General features: G+C 38.9%; 1 protein-coding gene across 1 annotated transcript in view; it reads left to right on the plus strand.

Annotated features, from left to right (window-relative positions):
- The first annotated feature begins 675 nt into the window (after positions 1 to 675).
- unc5b (unc-5 netrin receptor B) overlaps positions 676 to 14,449 on the plus strand; it is an 86,996-nt gene continuing 73,222 nt past the window's right edge. Inside the window, 2 exon segments of the mRNA XM_038307208.1 lie at positions 676 to 1,205; positions 1,208 to 1,345. Coding sequence (XP_038163136.1) covers positions 1,169 to 1,205; positions 1,208 to 1,345 — 175 coding nt within the window. The 5' untranslated portion in view covers positions 676 to 1,168.

Below are 14,449 nucleotides of genomic sequence, written 5' to 3' on the forward strand. Positions count from 1 at the left end.
AATGGATAGCTATTTGCACTGAGGTGTCCCTTCGGTAAAGATTTCATTAAAATCCTTTCATAACTTTTAAAGTTATCTTTTACTAAGACAGACAAACACAGACACAAACGCTCCTAAAAACATAACCTCCTTTGCAGAGGTAACAAAGACAAAAAATGACCAACCTTATGATGCACTCACCCACTCTTCTCCTCCATCCCCTCTCCCGCCTGTGGAGCCACTTTTAGATGGAGCCCTAAAGGAAAAAGTCTTCAACTGTGAAGCATGGCAGAGCTGGAGATCAAGTCACCTCTGGTCCCGGCTGCAGATGGTCTCATTTATGAAAGGGTGCTCTCTTGTGGCCACTGAGAGTAAAATATGATCCACGCTTGGATTGACATGAAATATCCCACTCTCTAAAGTCATAAACGTGGGCTGCGATAGATAGATAGATAGATAGATAGATAGATAGATAGATAGATAGATAGATAGATAGATAGATAGATAGATAGATAGATAGATAGATAGATAGATAGATAGATAGATAGATAGATAGATAGATAGATAGTGCTATAAAATCCATATGCATGTTCTTAGTCTATTCTGTCTATGTCTCTCTCTCTCCAGCTCTCTCTCCCCCACTCCCCCCTACTTCCTCCTCCCCGCCTCCTGCTACTATAGCGCACCTTCACTTGTTCAGTCTTCATTCTGAGAGGAGAAGAGGGCGAAGACATGTGATTGGCCAGGCGGGGGAAGCTCTTTTCCTTTTCCTTGCTCCCGGTATTCATGTTTACGCCTTCGCTGACAGGGGCCAGAGTTGACGCGGCGCACAGGGGTCCGGTGTCCAAACTCGGGAGTAAAGTCTTTGGGTTATTTTTCGCTGCAACCTGTCAGCGTTTTACCTTTTACACTTCTTTTATGGGACATGACCTTCTATCGGCGCTGAATAGGACTCTCTTTTGTTTATTTTCTCCTTCCAGCGCAGCGATGCGTCAAAGTTTTTGGTGAGTCGGTGCGTTTGTGCGGAAGGCGGCAGGGAACCAGGTTAACCTTACAGATCCTAACAGACTGTGACACCGGGAAAGCCAACTTTTAATGCAAACGGAATCAAAGTTTTTTTATGTTTTATTTTTTGTTATGGATGCTTTTTTAACCAAAGGACAAGATTAACTCCACGTTTGTACAGTTGATGAACTCGTGGGTGTCCACGCCAACCTCATCCAGTGGTACAGACTGTGCAGGACAGGAGTCCCTCTCGGTGCGGAGGCACAGCCGGAAAAGATGCGCCTTGCTCCCCTGCAGCGTGTCCGAATTGTCGCTCCTTCGTTTCTTCTCCTGGTCTTTGGATTGGTGGTGTCTGGCACTGGTAAGTTTCAGCGCACATGGTGCGACGCACGCATGAGCTCCAGCTGCGCTCACAAAGTGCACAACATTGAAATCAGATTGAGGAATCTAAGTCACAGGTAACCTCTAGACCCCAAAGTGTTGCCTGTAAAGGGGGGGACTGTGCAGACCCCCTGCTGTTGAGCTTTTCTTCCCTCTCCCCAAAGCAAAATCTCAATGTTACACTAGACCTGAGCTCAGAGCTTCCCGTTTTATTCTTGAAGCGGAAAAATCAAAGTCTGGTGCGCAGGGAGTAATTAAGCTTTTGCTCCATGCTCTCCTGCCTCTCTCCACTGAGGGAAAAAAGCAAAGCAAAAGTCATTTGAAATGAAGTAACACCTCTTCAATAAAAGATACAGCATCTTTTTAAGTAAGGGTTGTTTCTTTTCCCGAGAACTTGCTTCGGAATTGCTGAACTTATCATAGTGAACTATTTATGCTGCTCCAATCTATTTTTTATTATGAGAGAAAGTTGTATTCTGAGTAGCCCAGGGTGAGGTTGGGACACATGAGATTTCTGACTGACATGAAAATGGACGAGATTTGTGTAAAAAGCATAACAGTACATGGAAAATTAAACTCAAATGAACATAATGCTTTTTTTGTCTTCAAAAGCATTATTCCTACTGCTTCACTATTCCTATTGAAACAATAATTTAATAGTATTATTATGTATTTCTATTATAATTTAAGTATTAAACCTAAATATAGAAAAAAAAACATGTCAGCTGCTCAACACACATGCTTCCCAGCATATCAGATGCTGTTTTAATAACGTGTTACTCAATTTATCAAGATGGGTGGCATTCACCATCAGGTTTGCTTCAGTTCCCACGACACAGCTGTGTAGGTGTGTGTTTAGGATGAAAAAATTTACAAATAATTCTTGTAAAAAAAAATGGTGTGTGCTTTCTTAAAGCCAGCTGTGTAGAAGTGTGCAGCAGCAGTCCAGTTAAAGTTTTCAATATGATTTTAAAGTCTAGCAACAGTGGCAGAACATTTGATGTGTTCTGTATTGTAACTTTAAGATATTTTGATGCTGGTGATCAGTCCTTCACTGGTGTGACATTACTGGTTTCACTCACTTGACCAGAATATCAAGAAGCAGGGGCGTTGTCAGACAAAAACCCATAGTTAAGCCTAGCCCTACAGGTAAACCCATAATTAAAACAGCTCATTTCCAAATTTTACCTCACTGAAGATCATAACTGAAATGACTGCCTTATTTTCATTTTTTTTTTTTACATTTTGTGAATTATATTTTTCTTGATGTGATTGTGATCTAAACTCTTCCATTCATAAAAAACTAAAAGAGAAATCAAAAATAAAATAACTTTTTCTCCTGCTTTCCCACTAAAGTTTATGATGCAAATAAGAGGCTTCAAATTCTATTTATTAATCTTCGAATTAAGGAATAAAATTTGACTTCTAAATAAATGTATGCCACGTTTCTACAGCGATCAGAAGATTTACAGTTTAGTTTTTTTTAAACAGTTGGCAAGCACTGGCTTTTTAGTAATCTTGTAAGCGGGATTTTTAGACCCTTTTTTGCTGTATGATGACTATTATGACTATATATATATATATATATATATATATATATATATATATCAGGTGGTCAAATATGTCTCGGTTGGTAGAGCAGTTTTCTTGTGAGAAAATATTTTTAGTTTGATTTCAGCTTCTCCCTGTCGCATGTTGATGTGCCCCTGGGCAAGGCACTAAACCCTGTGTACATATTTATATATGAATGTTTGCTAGTTTGTGAATGCAGCTGGGTGCATGTGGCTTTCATAGGATGCATTTTTAGTAGTCAGTTAGAATAGCAAAGTGCTGAATAAATTCAGTCCATTTTCCATTTAAATGTCTCAGTATTATGAGTTATTGACATATTTGTCAAGGTGACACTTTAGTACTTTGCTGTCATAGTATTGACTCCTGAAATCTCATTTTGGTGTAGTCTGTTTTTGGCCAAGTATAGAATCATCATTCCCTCCCTTTGTCTGATGAGATTGAAAATCAAGGCAGAAATCATAGAGTTTAGTGGATTGTGGATTAAGCTTGCTGTATAGTTTGTTAAAAAGAAAAAGAACAATAAATTCTTTGTCTGCAGAATCTTTGCTATTTCTCTTAAATAAATCAGATTTTTCTTTCTTCAGAAATACTTTCTGTCTTAAAAATATACAATTTTTCTTAAGGGCCAATAGGGTATCCCCTCTCATCACCTGCATCGCCTCTGCTGCCTATAGCTTCCAAGGCTTTGTTATTTCCTGATAGAGCATTGCAGAAAAGCAGCTTAGGTACATTAAAATAGCTCAAAACTAAAAGGAAATAAGTGCACACAATTACAAAAAGAAAAAATGGAGGAATAGATGGGTGAACAGTTCTCAGGTAGCACAAAAATCTGGATAAACAGCACCCCAAGGTTCTTCATAAATGTAATACGAGCACACCCTTATTACTTTTTTACATGTGGTGATATTCTGGTATGATATATGATATCCTGGTCATTTTTTATATGCCCTTTTTACATTACTAAAAAGCTAAACTGCTTGCAAGCTATATAAAAAAGGTAAAATAAAAAGAATAAAAAGTATAATCTTGAAGCTGCTGAAAACGTTTGCACCATATCATTGCATTTTTATAAAGCTCCTCTAAAGACTGAATAGAGAAAATGCCAGGGACCATAGTTTTATTTAGGTGTATGGGACATAGAGTAGTAAGTGTTCCCCACTCCCTCATCTGCTGCTGCACACTGCCAGTCAGCTCTCATACAGTAAAAAAGAAAAGCATTGCATTACTCTTATCAAAACAAATTTTGTTTTAAAGCTTCGCTTGACAAGCTAAGAGTGGCTGCTATGTTAAATATCCGTCAGTAGATATGCCGGCTAATTAACCAGCTGAGATGTTAAATCTGTTATTCTGCAAAGACATAAACAGCATTAAAGTTTAATAATCTGTAAAAAGTGAGATTGAACTCCCAAAATCTAAAGAGTCAGTTTTCTTGCTAATTAATACAAATAAAAAAGTCATATTATAATTAGTAATGTTATAACACATGTGGATTTATCTATTATTCAAACAGAAATAGGAATAATGTCAAGTTTACTTTTTCTAGATAAAAGCAATGAAATCATGCAATATGTTTTCCTTTGACATCATTATATGAATATTATGAAATGTAGTATTTTTACTCTGTGTTATTATCTAATACTGGCCCAAGCCTAAAGTATGTATAAGAGGTTGTGGGATTCATGGAGACAAAAGCGCAGTGTGCACCAGTAAAGTTTCTGTCTGGGAGAGAGGAAGCCAGATATATTTATGGTAGGCATGATGGGACAGACAGATTGCATTTATCTTCCGTCCCATTGTGGGTAAACCTTTCCTCTGCTGCATCATCCCCCACAATCCTGTCTCAGTTTCTAGCCATTCGGTGGATCTGCTGAGCTTTCTCCTTTAGTGCCTTTTTTTCCTGTGTTGACATATACATTAATTACCGAGTATGCCAGGAACACTTGTCTCAAGTTACTACCCTGCTGTCCACTGTGTGTGCGTTTTTTTTGTTGTTTTTTTTTTTGCAGTGAATGTGTGTTGCACCATTAAGGGCTTCAATGGAATTTGAAAAGTGAGAGAAGAAAGCAATGTTCAAACACAGTTGGGTTCGTTAAAATGAGTAGATGCTCAATCAGAGTTTTGATTTTATTTGATTATTTTAAATGTCCAACTTTAAGAGTTTATTAATTGCTTACGTTATTCATTCTGTCCTCTTTTTTTTAGCATTTTGTATTAGTTTTTAGTGCAGCTATATTTCCAAAAGGCCAAAAAAAGAAGAGACCAATATTTCAAAGAAATCCCAGCCATTTAAACCATCTTAAACAAAAGAGAGAATGTTCATGGATTTGGCATTTCAAAAGAGATTTGGGCTCTTATATATATACATATATATATATATATATATATATATATATATATATATATATATATATATATATACATATATATATATATATATATACATATATATATATATATATATATATATATATATATATATATATATATATTAATGATTAGTGTAGCTACAACACTGCCAGCAATCTCCCCTGATGTTTCCCCTTTAGAATATAGAAAGACTTACTTAAACTCAGAGATTGCTTTAAAGGTTCCCAAGATGCCAAGTAAGTTTCACATTTAACAAGGTGAATCTAAAATTGGATAAGACAAGGTGAGCTCGCTTGATTCCCTTCAGCCTTCCTGTTATCTTATAAAAATCTTGCACTCTCTTGCTTTCTCTTGACCCGAATAGCTTGTCATTAGTTCTTGACATGTTTAAAAAAATTGTTTTGACTATCTTATTGCACAAATCTTTTCTAAATCATTATTTTTAAAGATCTTGCTACTGTGGCTGAAATCACTTCGTAACAGTCTTCACGCCGTTGTGGTCGTTGATACTCATAACATTCACTTGTATGGTTTCCTTGAATGGGTTGGCAAAAAAAATATTTAGCAGATGGTTTTCTTGAGCGTTTCTTTCCAACAGGTAATGGTTGAAGCATGGGGAAGTGAATGGGCAGACAGGTGTCAAGATTTAAGAAGCATGATAGCCTTTAAAAATGAATCTTTTTGATTTTTGTTAAGTTGTGGAATCTTGTTTCCCCTTAACAACACTGAAGGCTATGGAGACTCAAATCCTTTAACATTACATGCAAGCTTATAAAAGGCTTCTGAAATATTTGTGCGCTGCAGAGGGGTCAGGATCATTCTGCAACTTTTAGACAGCTGGAGCGTGAGGTTTATATTCACGGGAAGCAAGGAATGTGACAACAAAGCTTACCTCAAGCAGACACCTTAGTAGATTTGGCTTCAAAGACACTCAACAGATTGAAATGTCAGATTAGATTTGAGTGTGTCTTAAACATGTAGTCATAACAAAAGTGCTACTGGGCTGTTGCATCCGCAGAGGTTTGGACAGGTGGTTGGGTAGCCCAGATAAGGAGCTCCAGGATCCATGGGCCAGTTCTGCTTGCACACCAGGCTGGGCGGCATTCCGTCCTGAGGCAGTGCATTAGTTTTATGGCCGTCAGGCGGCAGGGGATAGGAAGGCTGGCCAGCCACTGCCCTCTCTGCTGTATTATTCATATGTGCAAAGTGGTCTTTTTTAATATTTAAAATGTGCTTATGATGCTCAAATTCTTGAAATCTGAGATGGCAGAAGAGAAAGAGGTTGAAAGGTAGCTACCGCTAAGTTCTCCTAAGAGTAAATGACGTAGATGGCTACAGGAGCTGTGGAGGATTTTTGAAGGTACCATTCCACATTTATATACCATGCCCTCTGAGCAGGTGGACTGATGGCTGCTGGCAGCTATTAGGGATGGTTCTTGTGCGCTTGTAAATAACAATAGGGTTTATTAAGGGTGATGCTGTCCAGATGTAGATAAAAAAAGACCCAGGAAGAGAAATGTGTCTGTAAGAGAGACAATCTCAGGGCATGGCTTTTAAATATTCTTTATGGGGAAAAGCATAAGAAGAAAACTCTGTTGCAATGGCATTCAAGCATCATTAAACCTCTGGCACAGGCTGGACCCAGAGGTACAAAGATAGGGAGAAAAAAAGGGAGAAGAGCATCAAATGTGCACAGAAATAGAGTTATTGCAAGCAAAGACATGAGAAACAGTAGTTAAAAAAGAAGGATATTGTGGAGAAGGGAGGTGGGGGCTTGAAAGTGAAAAGAGACCCACAAATCTACCAAGAGGATGTTTTTATTAAGGCTCTTATCGATGGAAAGAGCTTGCAGTATTAAGAGCAGACATGTTTAATGCTTTGCCAATACAGTGCATGTTAGACGGTGCTATAAATCTGCAGCAAACAGCAAAAGGCTCTGTAAGAGAGCAAAACAACAAGGTAAAAGGGAAAGGGCTGACTATGAGGACCGGGAAGTGAAATTACTCTTGTAATCCAAGAAAGTGTATGAGCCAAGACTTAGAATATGATTGCAAGAACAAGCCATTGTTTCCACCAAGACAAAATAACTGGAATTATTTGAAGTTTGGACTGATTTTGTCTTTTTTGCTTTAAAAATCTTCGTTATCCATGACTATAGAAACTGTAGGAGCAACAGTTTCTATAGTCATGGTGTTCCAGGCTTGGGTTAGTGTGAAATTATTACACTGTGATAACATTCAAGAAAACGACATAGTCTTCCCATTATCATAGCAAATAGAGAAGGTGTTAGATAGAATATCATGATTGCAAATTATTGAATATTTAAATTACAGTAATGTATAGAAAGTGACTATAATGCTTTTGATTCAGTTTTAAACCAAAAGTTGATAAAATCTTGTTTTTTGTTATTTTTGTACAGCATATCTAGCAGTTTGGACATAGTGCTCTTTGCAGATTAACTAAATGAATACAACTGATCAATATGGGTTGGTTAATAAACAAGACTAAGAGACATTTCCTTTTCACATGTTAAAATGTTTAGCTATGATAGTATTGTGCAAAGTGCTTGAAAATGCTGCCACAATAGGTTAATAGGCCCAGAAGCCTCTGTGTAGTCTAAATTTTGATAAAATGTGTTTTTTTTTCAACTTTAGTATTAGTTATTTAGTTAATAGTCTTATATTTAAGCTTAAGTTATAGTTAATTACTTACATTTATAACATTTTCAAAAATGTTACTTACATTTTCAAAGAAAGTTTATACCATCTAATGTTGGTTATTAATTTATTTCAACACCTATGGATGGATGGATGGATGGATGGATGGATGGATGGATGGATGGATGGATGGATGGATGGATGGATGGATGGATGGGGGTGTGAGTTTCAAAGACAGATGGGATCTGAGTTTCTGCTCTGCCAGCAGGACGGGGTACACCCTTCCCTTCCATCACGCCCTGTGGGGGCAGATTGGGTGGAGCTGACATGGAGGCAGGAAGAAAACCTCTGTGGGGTACCATTGTGCTTTAGATGAATAGGACACTCCAAAGGGCTTTTTCTGCCCCCTTTGTGTGGGGTAAAGAGGGAGAACACACAGAGTCATTCATTCACAACTTCACCAGAAACACCACTTCCTTTTATATGTTTTCAAAAGGTATGTCACTATTACACAACTTTTTATGCAAGCAAAACTTGCTTGAGCTGAAAATGTGAGATTCTGCCATCGATTCATATGCTAAACCAAGCTTGGTGACATCAAATGCTAAGAAGACAGGAACAACCTACACACACTTACATACACCCACTCCCATTTATGCAAACCAGATTCACATCTCCCTATGAAGAGGCACCATTTGTGTGTCTAATGCTGGCAGACCTGCTGGATCACTTGGAAGGAGAAAGTGAGTTAGCAGAGGAATTTTCTTTTAAAGATCTTAGCAGCACTCGGAGCATTGTGACCAATAGGATCGGGATTCTCAGTGGGGGATCCAGCCAAATCCCACAGCAACCACTTTTACCCTTAAGTCGATGCGTGCACACACATATAGACACATTGTGAAAGCCGTAACAGTGCGGACCAGAGGTCGGACGCTGTGTCTGCATCTGATTGGTTGCACCCTGGTCCAGCTCTCTCTGTGTGTCCTCATCTTTAAAGAGGGCTTTTTATGACATATATATTCCCTTCATCCTCTTAGCTGAGACTTTTTTGTCTTCAAAGGCCAACTCATCTCTGAGACCACAGTCAGTCTGTTATTGCTTCTGTGGGTGTTGGTGCGTTTGTGTCATATGTGCTTGGATAACAGGAGGAAAATATATCTATAACTCGGTTATTATTGTAGCTCATATCTCTAGAGAAAATGAGCTGCACAGTTGAAGACAGACACTGTAAAGGAAGAGATCCAGATTTTGTAAAGTGAAGTTCCAGTTAGAGATTATAAGCAGTTAGTATCTTACATCATTATCTTGGCATCCTCATTTAATATAAATTTAGATTATTTCAGCCAAGAGACTAAAGAGAAAAAACTAGTCCAAGAGGGGCCAAGAAAAGAGTTTACTTATTTCTTAACTACACTATAGTAGTTGCTCTTCAGATTAATCCTAACTCAACAGGCGGAGATACGAAGCATTGGACCACCAATCCTGTTCTAGATGAAACACACTATTTTCAGTATTCTACAAAGTTACTTAATAGAAAAGAAGGGAAGTTTGAAACAAAAGAAAGTATTAATTCAGATATTCTTTGCTTTTTACCCCAGAAACCATATAGATGCTCCATGTTTAGCATGTTTCACCCCTAAAGATAAGTGCTGATGCAGTGACTCCTTGAATAACCTCAAACTTCTGTTTAAATTACTGTCTCAGGAAAGCATGGCAGCATTTAAAAACTGAGCATGCCTGACTTCACCTGTACAGACTTCCTGACAAGCAGCACTTGAAGCTGGGAAAACAGGTATCCAGTTCCAGGACCATTTCACTGGTTCTCCTCAAGGGTGTTTTCTTTCCGATCTTCTCGCTGTAAGCTGGACCTCCAGTTACCAGTCGTTCAAGCTCCTAAAGTTTGCAGATGACACCTAATCTATTTGGCTAATCTCTGAGGGGGTTGAGCCTGTCTCCTAATGGAAGATTGATCACCAGGTTACCTGGTTCAGTCAGAATATTCTGGAGCTCAACGCTCTGAAAATACTGGAGATGGTTGTGGACTTTAGAAATAAACAGCCCCACCCTCCCCAATCTTCCTGTGTGATTTTCCAGTGGCCATCATGTACTCCTGCTTCCGTGGCACCATCATCCCCCAGGACTTCAAATGGGAGCTGAAAATCACCTCCCTTACCAAGAAGACACAGTAGAGGATCTACTGTGGTATTTGAAGAAGCTCAGCTTGCCAAAGATAATGATGGTCTACTTACACTCTGCCATCATTAAATCCATCCTCTCATTCTCCATCACCATCTGGTACTCTGTTGCTATCACCAGGGACAAAGAAAGACTGCAGCGTATCATTCAGTCTGCAAAGAGGATGATTGGCTGCAATCCTCATTCTGTTCATGAACTGTACACCTCCAGGACTTTGGGGCGGGCAGGAAGGATTGCAGCTGACCCCTCCCTCCCTGGACAACATTTTCCTTTGAAAAACATTTCTTTATTTTTCTCTATTCTTATAGCATTCCTATACAACTTATATTTGCTTTACTTTCCATTATACATTTACAAATATGTTTTTGTCAGAATAATGTTTGACTTTAACACCAAAGGAAATTCCCTGTAGGTGTAAAACATTACTTAGCAATAGAGCTTTTTGACTTTGAATACTGATTCTGAAGGAGCAAATAATCTAGATTTTTTTATAATACATACAAGTATGACCAGCTAATACTGAATTTTGGCCCAATCAAATTAGCCAGTTAGAGCAGCTTAGATATTGGTGGTATTTGTATGTACTCCTGGGAAAATGTAGAGCTTCATCTTTATTTGGAGATAAATGCAAATATCTTTTAATCCAATATGCTTCATAATATAAAGATGTTAAAAGCTAAGAAGCAATAAAACAGACCAGAGTTGCTTTATTCACTTTGCCTTACTGTTATCTCCTGATAGCCATGCTCTCTCTCCACTAGGGCTGATAATCAGATTAATTGTGATTAATCAGTTACTGAAATAATCACCAACTAATTTAGTGATCAATTAATTGTTAGCTAGAGTGTGCATACCATTAGCTAAAAGAACAACCCTTTTAGAGTAGTAAATGTGTCAAAATTGCCAAAAATATATAAAGACTTTATATTCAAGAAGAAAAGGCTTTTTGTTTTTCTATGAATATTTTCTATCCAGAACTGCTAAAATGGCATAGTTTTAGTTTCAACTGGGTGAATTTGGTATAAAATCTTTATTAATATCTCTGCTATTTATTAATATCATTAATATAAACAATCAACAGATGTATTGATTAGCCAAATACTCATTGGTTGCAGCCCTACTCTTAACCCATAAATAATACACTATATTGCCAAAAGTATTTGCTCACCCATCCAAATTATTGGAATCAGGTGTTCCAATCACTTCCATGGCCACAGGTGTATAAATTCAAGCACCTAGGCATGCAGACTGTTTTTACAAACATTTGTGAAAGAATGGGTCGCTCTCAGGAGCTCAGTGAATTCCAGCGTGGAACTGTGATAGGATGCCACCTGTGCAACAAATCCAGTCGTGAAATTTCCTCGCTCCTAAATATTCCACAGTCAACTGTCAGCTGTATTATAAGAAAATGGAAGTGTTTGGGAACGACAGCAACTCAGCCACGAAGTGGTAGGCCACGTAAACTGACGGAGCGGGGTCAGCGGATGCTGACGCGCATAGTGCGAAGAGGTCGCCAACTTTCTGCAGAGTCAATCACTACAGACCTCCAAACTTCATGTGGCCTTCAGATTAGCTCAAGAACAGTGCGCAGAGAGCTTCATGGAATGGGTTTCCATGGTCGAGCAGCTGCATCCAAGCCATACATCACCAAGTGCAATGCAAAGCGTCGGATGCGGTGGTGTAAAGCACGCCGCCACTGGACTCTAGAGCAGTGGAGACGCGTTCTCTGGAGTGACGAATCGCGCTTCTCCATCTGGCAATCTGATGGACGGGTCTGGGTTTGGCGGTTGCCAGGAGAACGGTACTTGTCTGACTGCATTGTGCCAAGTGTAAAGTTTGGTGGAGGGGGGATTATGGTGTGGGGTTGTTTTTCAGGAGCTGGGCTTGGCCCCTTAGTTCCAGTGAAAGGAACTCTGAATGCTTCAGCATACCAAGACATTTTGGACAATTCCATGCTCCCAACTTTGTGGGAACAGTTTGGAGCTGGCCCCTTCCTCTTCCAACATGACTGTGCACCAGTGCACAAAGCAAGGTCCATAAAGACATGGATGACAGAGTCTGGTGTGGATGAACTTGACTGGCCTGCACAGAGTCCTGACCTCAACCCGATAGAACACCTTTGGGATGAATTAGAGCGGAGACTGAGAGCCAGGCCTTCTCGTCCAACATCAGTGTGCAACCTCACAAATGCGCTTCTGGAAGAATGGTCAAAAATTCCCATAAACACACTCCTAAACCTTGTGGACAGCCGTCCCAGAAGAGTTGAAGCTGTTCTAGCTGCAAAGGGTGGACCGATGTCATATTGAACCCTATGGATTAGGAACGGGATGTCACTTAAGCTCATATGTGAGTCAAGGCAGGTGAGCAAATACTTTTGGCAATATAGTGTATATATATATATATATATATATATATATATATATATATATATATATATATATATACATATGCATGCATAGCTTTTTATCCTCATCTATGCAACCTCTGATGTCCATACCTCTCTCTCCCCATCAAAAATTTTTTTTTTGTAAGAGTTGGGAATTGCTCTTTAGAAGTCAGCATGAAAAATCCCATTTTTCTGGGTGTAACGCTTATTAGGGTCCCATCTGCCCTTGAGATACTCATGAATGTAGGGAGGTGTCTGGATTGTCGATGAAGGGTAGAGGAGGGGACCCACAGGGAGGCTTTGTCATTCCTGTGTGTAAGTGGATGTGGGAGCCACTGGGGGGGCTCATGCCAGGTGGGATCAGTCTCAGTGCCGAGCACACACTGAGCAGCTGGTGTGTCTAAAGCAGGGGAATGACACATAGACCTCCCTGGAGAGAGGAGCACATCGAGCATACGTGTGCACACCTCTGACAAAGGAGAAAGAAAAGAAATAATTTAACATCTTTTGGTCGTTGTTGCACACAAACAGCAGGAGTTTCAGATAACTTACATTTTTTTTCTTCTTTGGGTTTTAAATCAACTCAGATGATGTCTCTTCAATGTATTAGTGAGTGTGGGCGTTTGTAAGAAGGAACTACTTTGATGGATTTTGTGTGATTGGCTGCGTGTCAGTAGGCTGCTGCTCCGTGATTTAATGTAGTGCTTGCTGTGGAGCCAAAGCATCATGTTTGTCTCTTAAGCTCATTGTCCCTGTCCGTTCAGGGCAGTGATCGGCTACTTAATCAGAGGTTTGAAACTCTACAATTTAACTCTCCAGGGCTTTCCCTTCACCTCCACTCTTCTCACATCCTCTGCTCTTTTCTTTTTTCTGTCCATCTACCCCTTTATTTTTATATCCTTATTTTACAGCGATCCTTATTTTACTTTGACTCGCGACCTTTAGGTGAAACGCAAAACATTTAAATTTAGTTTTCCTTCAGTTAATTTCATAATCCCTTTTTTCAGTTAATAAATAAATCAGCTGAAATTAAACATGACCATCCAGGAGAGAGTAGTATAGAATAGCATAGATGAGAAATTAATAGGTTAGAAAACCTCTATTTGCCAGTTGGTGTTGAAATCCCCTGTGTAACACAACAAATTGAGAATTAGAAAGACACATTAAGATAAAAATTGACAAAAGTAATAGAAAATACTTCCCTGTTCAATAAAGGAGGCAAAACAAAAATTAACAAGCAAAAGAGATTGATACAGGAAAAAATAGGAAGGAATAGAAAACCCCATTCTATTCTTTACGTTGACTGGCATGTACTTGAACACACTTAAATTTGAGAAAATATTAGGGGTATGGACGTAGGAAACCTGTATTAACTTGTTTCCATTAGATCTTATAGCCCTTGGAAAAAAGTTTCAAATGTTTGGATTTGGAAGGGGCGAGTCAGACCTGTAGGAAAATTATAAATCAGTATTAGTCATAAATAAAACCTGATCAGAGCATCTTTTACCATATTTTTGCTTCTGTCATCCCTATTATTGTTGGGATCATTTAAGATTGTGCAGAGAAAAAAAGTCTGCCATGCAAAATATATAGCTTCATCTGGAGAGCATAAGCAGACACTAACAAACAAACTGCCAAAATTGCTGCAACAAACCCTTTTTCTGAGCAAACACTCTTGGAACCATAAGAGCAGAGTGAAAGAACATGATCTGGCCTCATCCACTCTTTAATTCCTCTGCCCATCTTTAGTTTTGGGACCTAATTCTTACTTCTTTTCATCCTGCAGCTTGGAGCCTGTAAGCACACAGAAAAGAAAAGATTTAGTTCTCACTTGGATGTGGGTCTTAATCAAGAGCTCACAAACACTTCCTGGCACGGTTTGTGTGTTTAGTGTGTGCACTTTACG

Source organism: Cyprinodon tularosa, unplaced genomic scaffold (genome assembly GCF_016077235.1).
Source record: "Cyprinodon tularosa strain WSP-4 unplaced genomic scaffold, ASM1607723v1 ctg116, whole genome shotgun sequence".
NCBI lineage: Eukaryota > Metazoa > Chordata > Actinopteri > Cyprinodontiformes > Cyprinodontidae > Cyprinodon > Cyprinodon tularosa.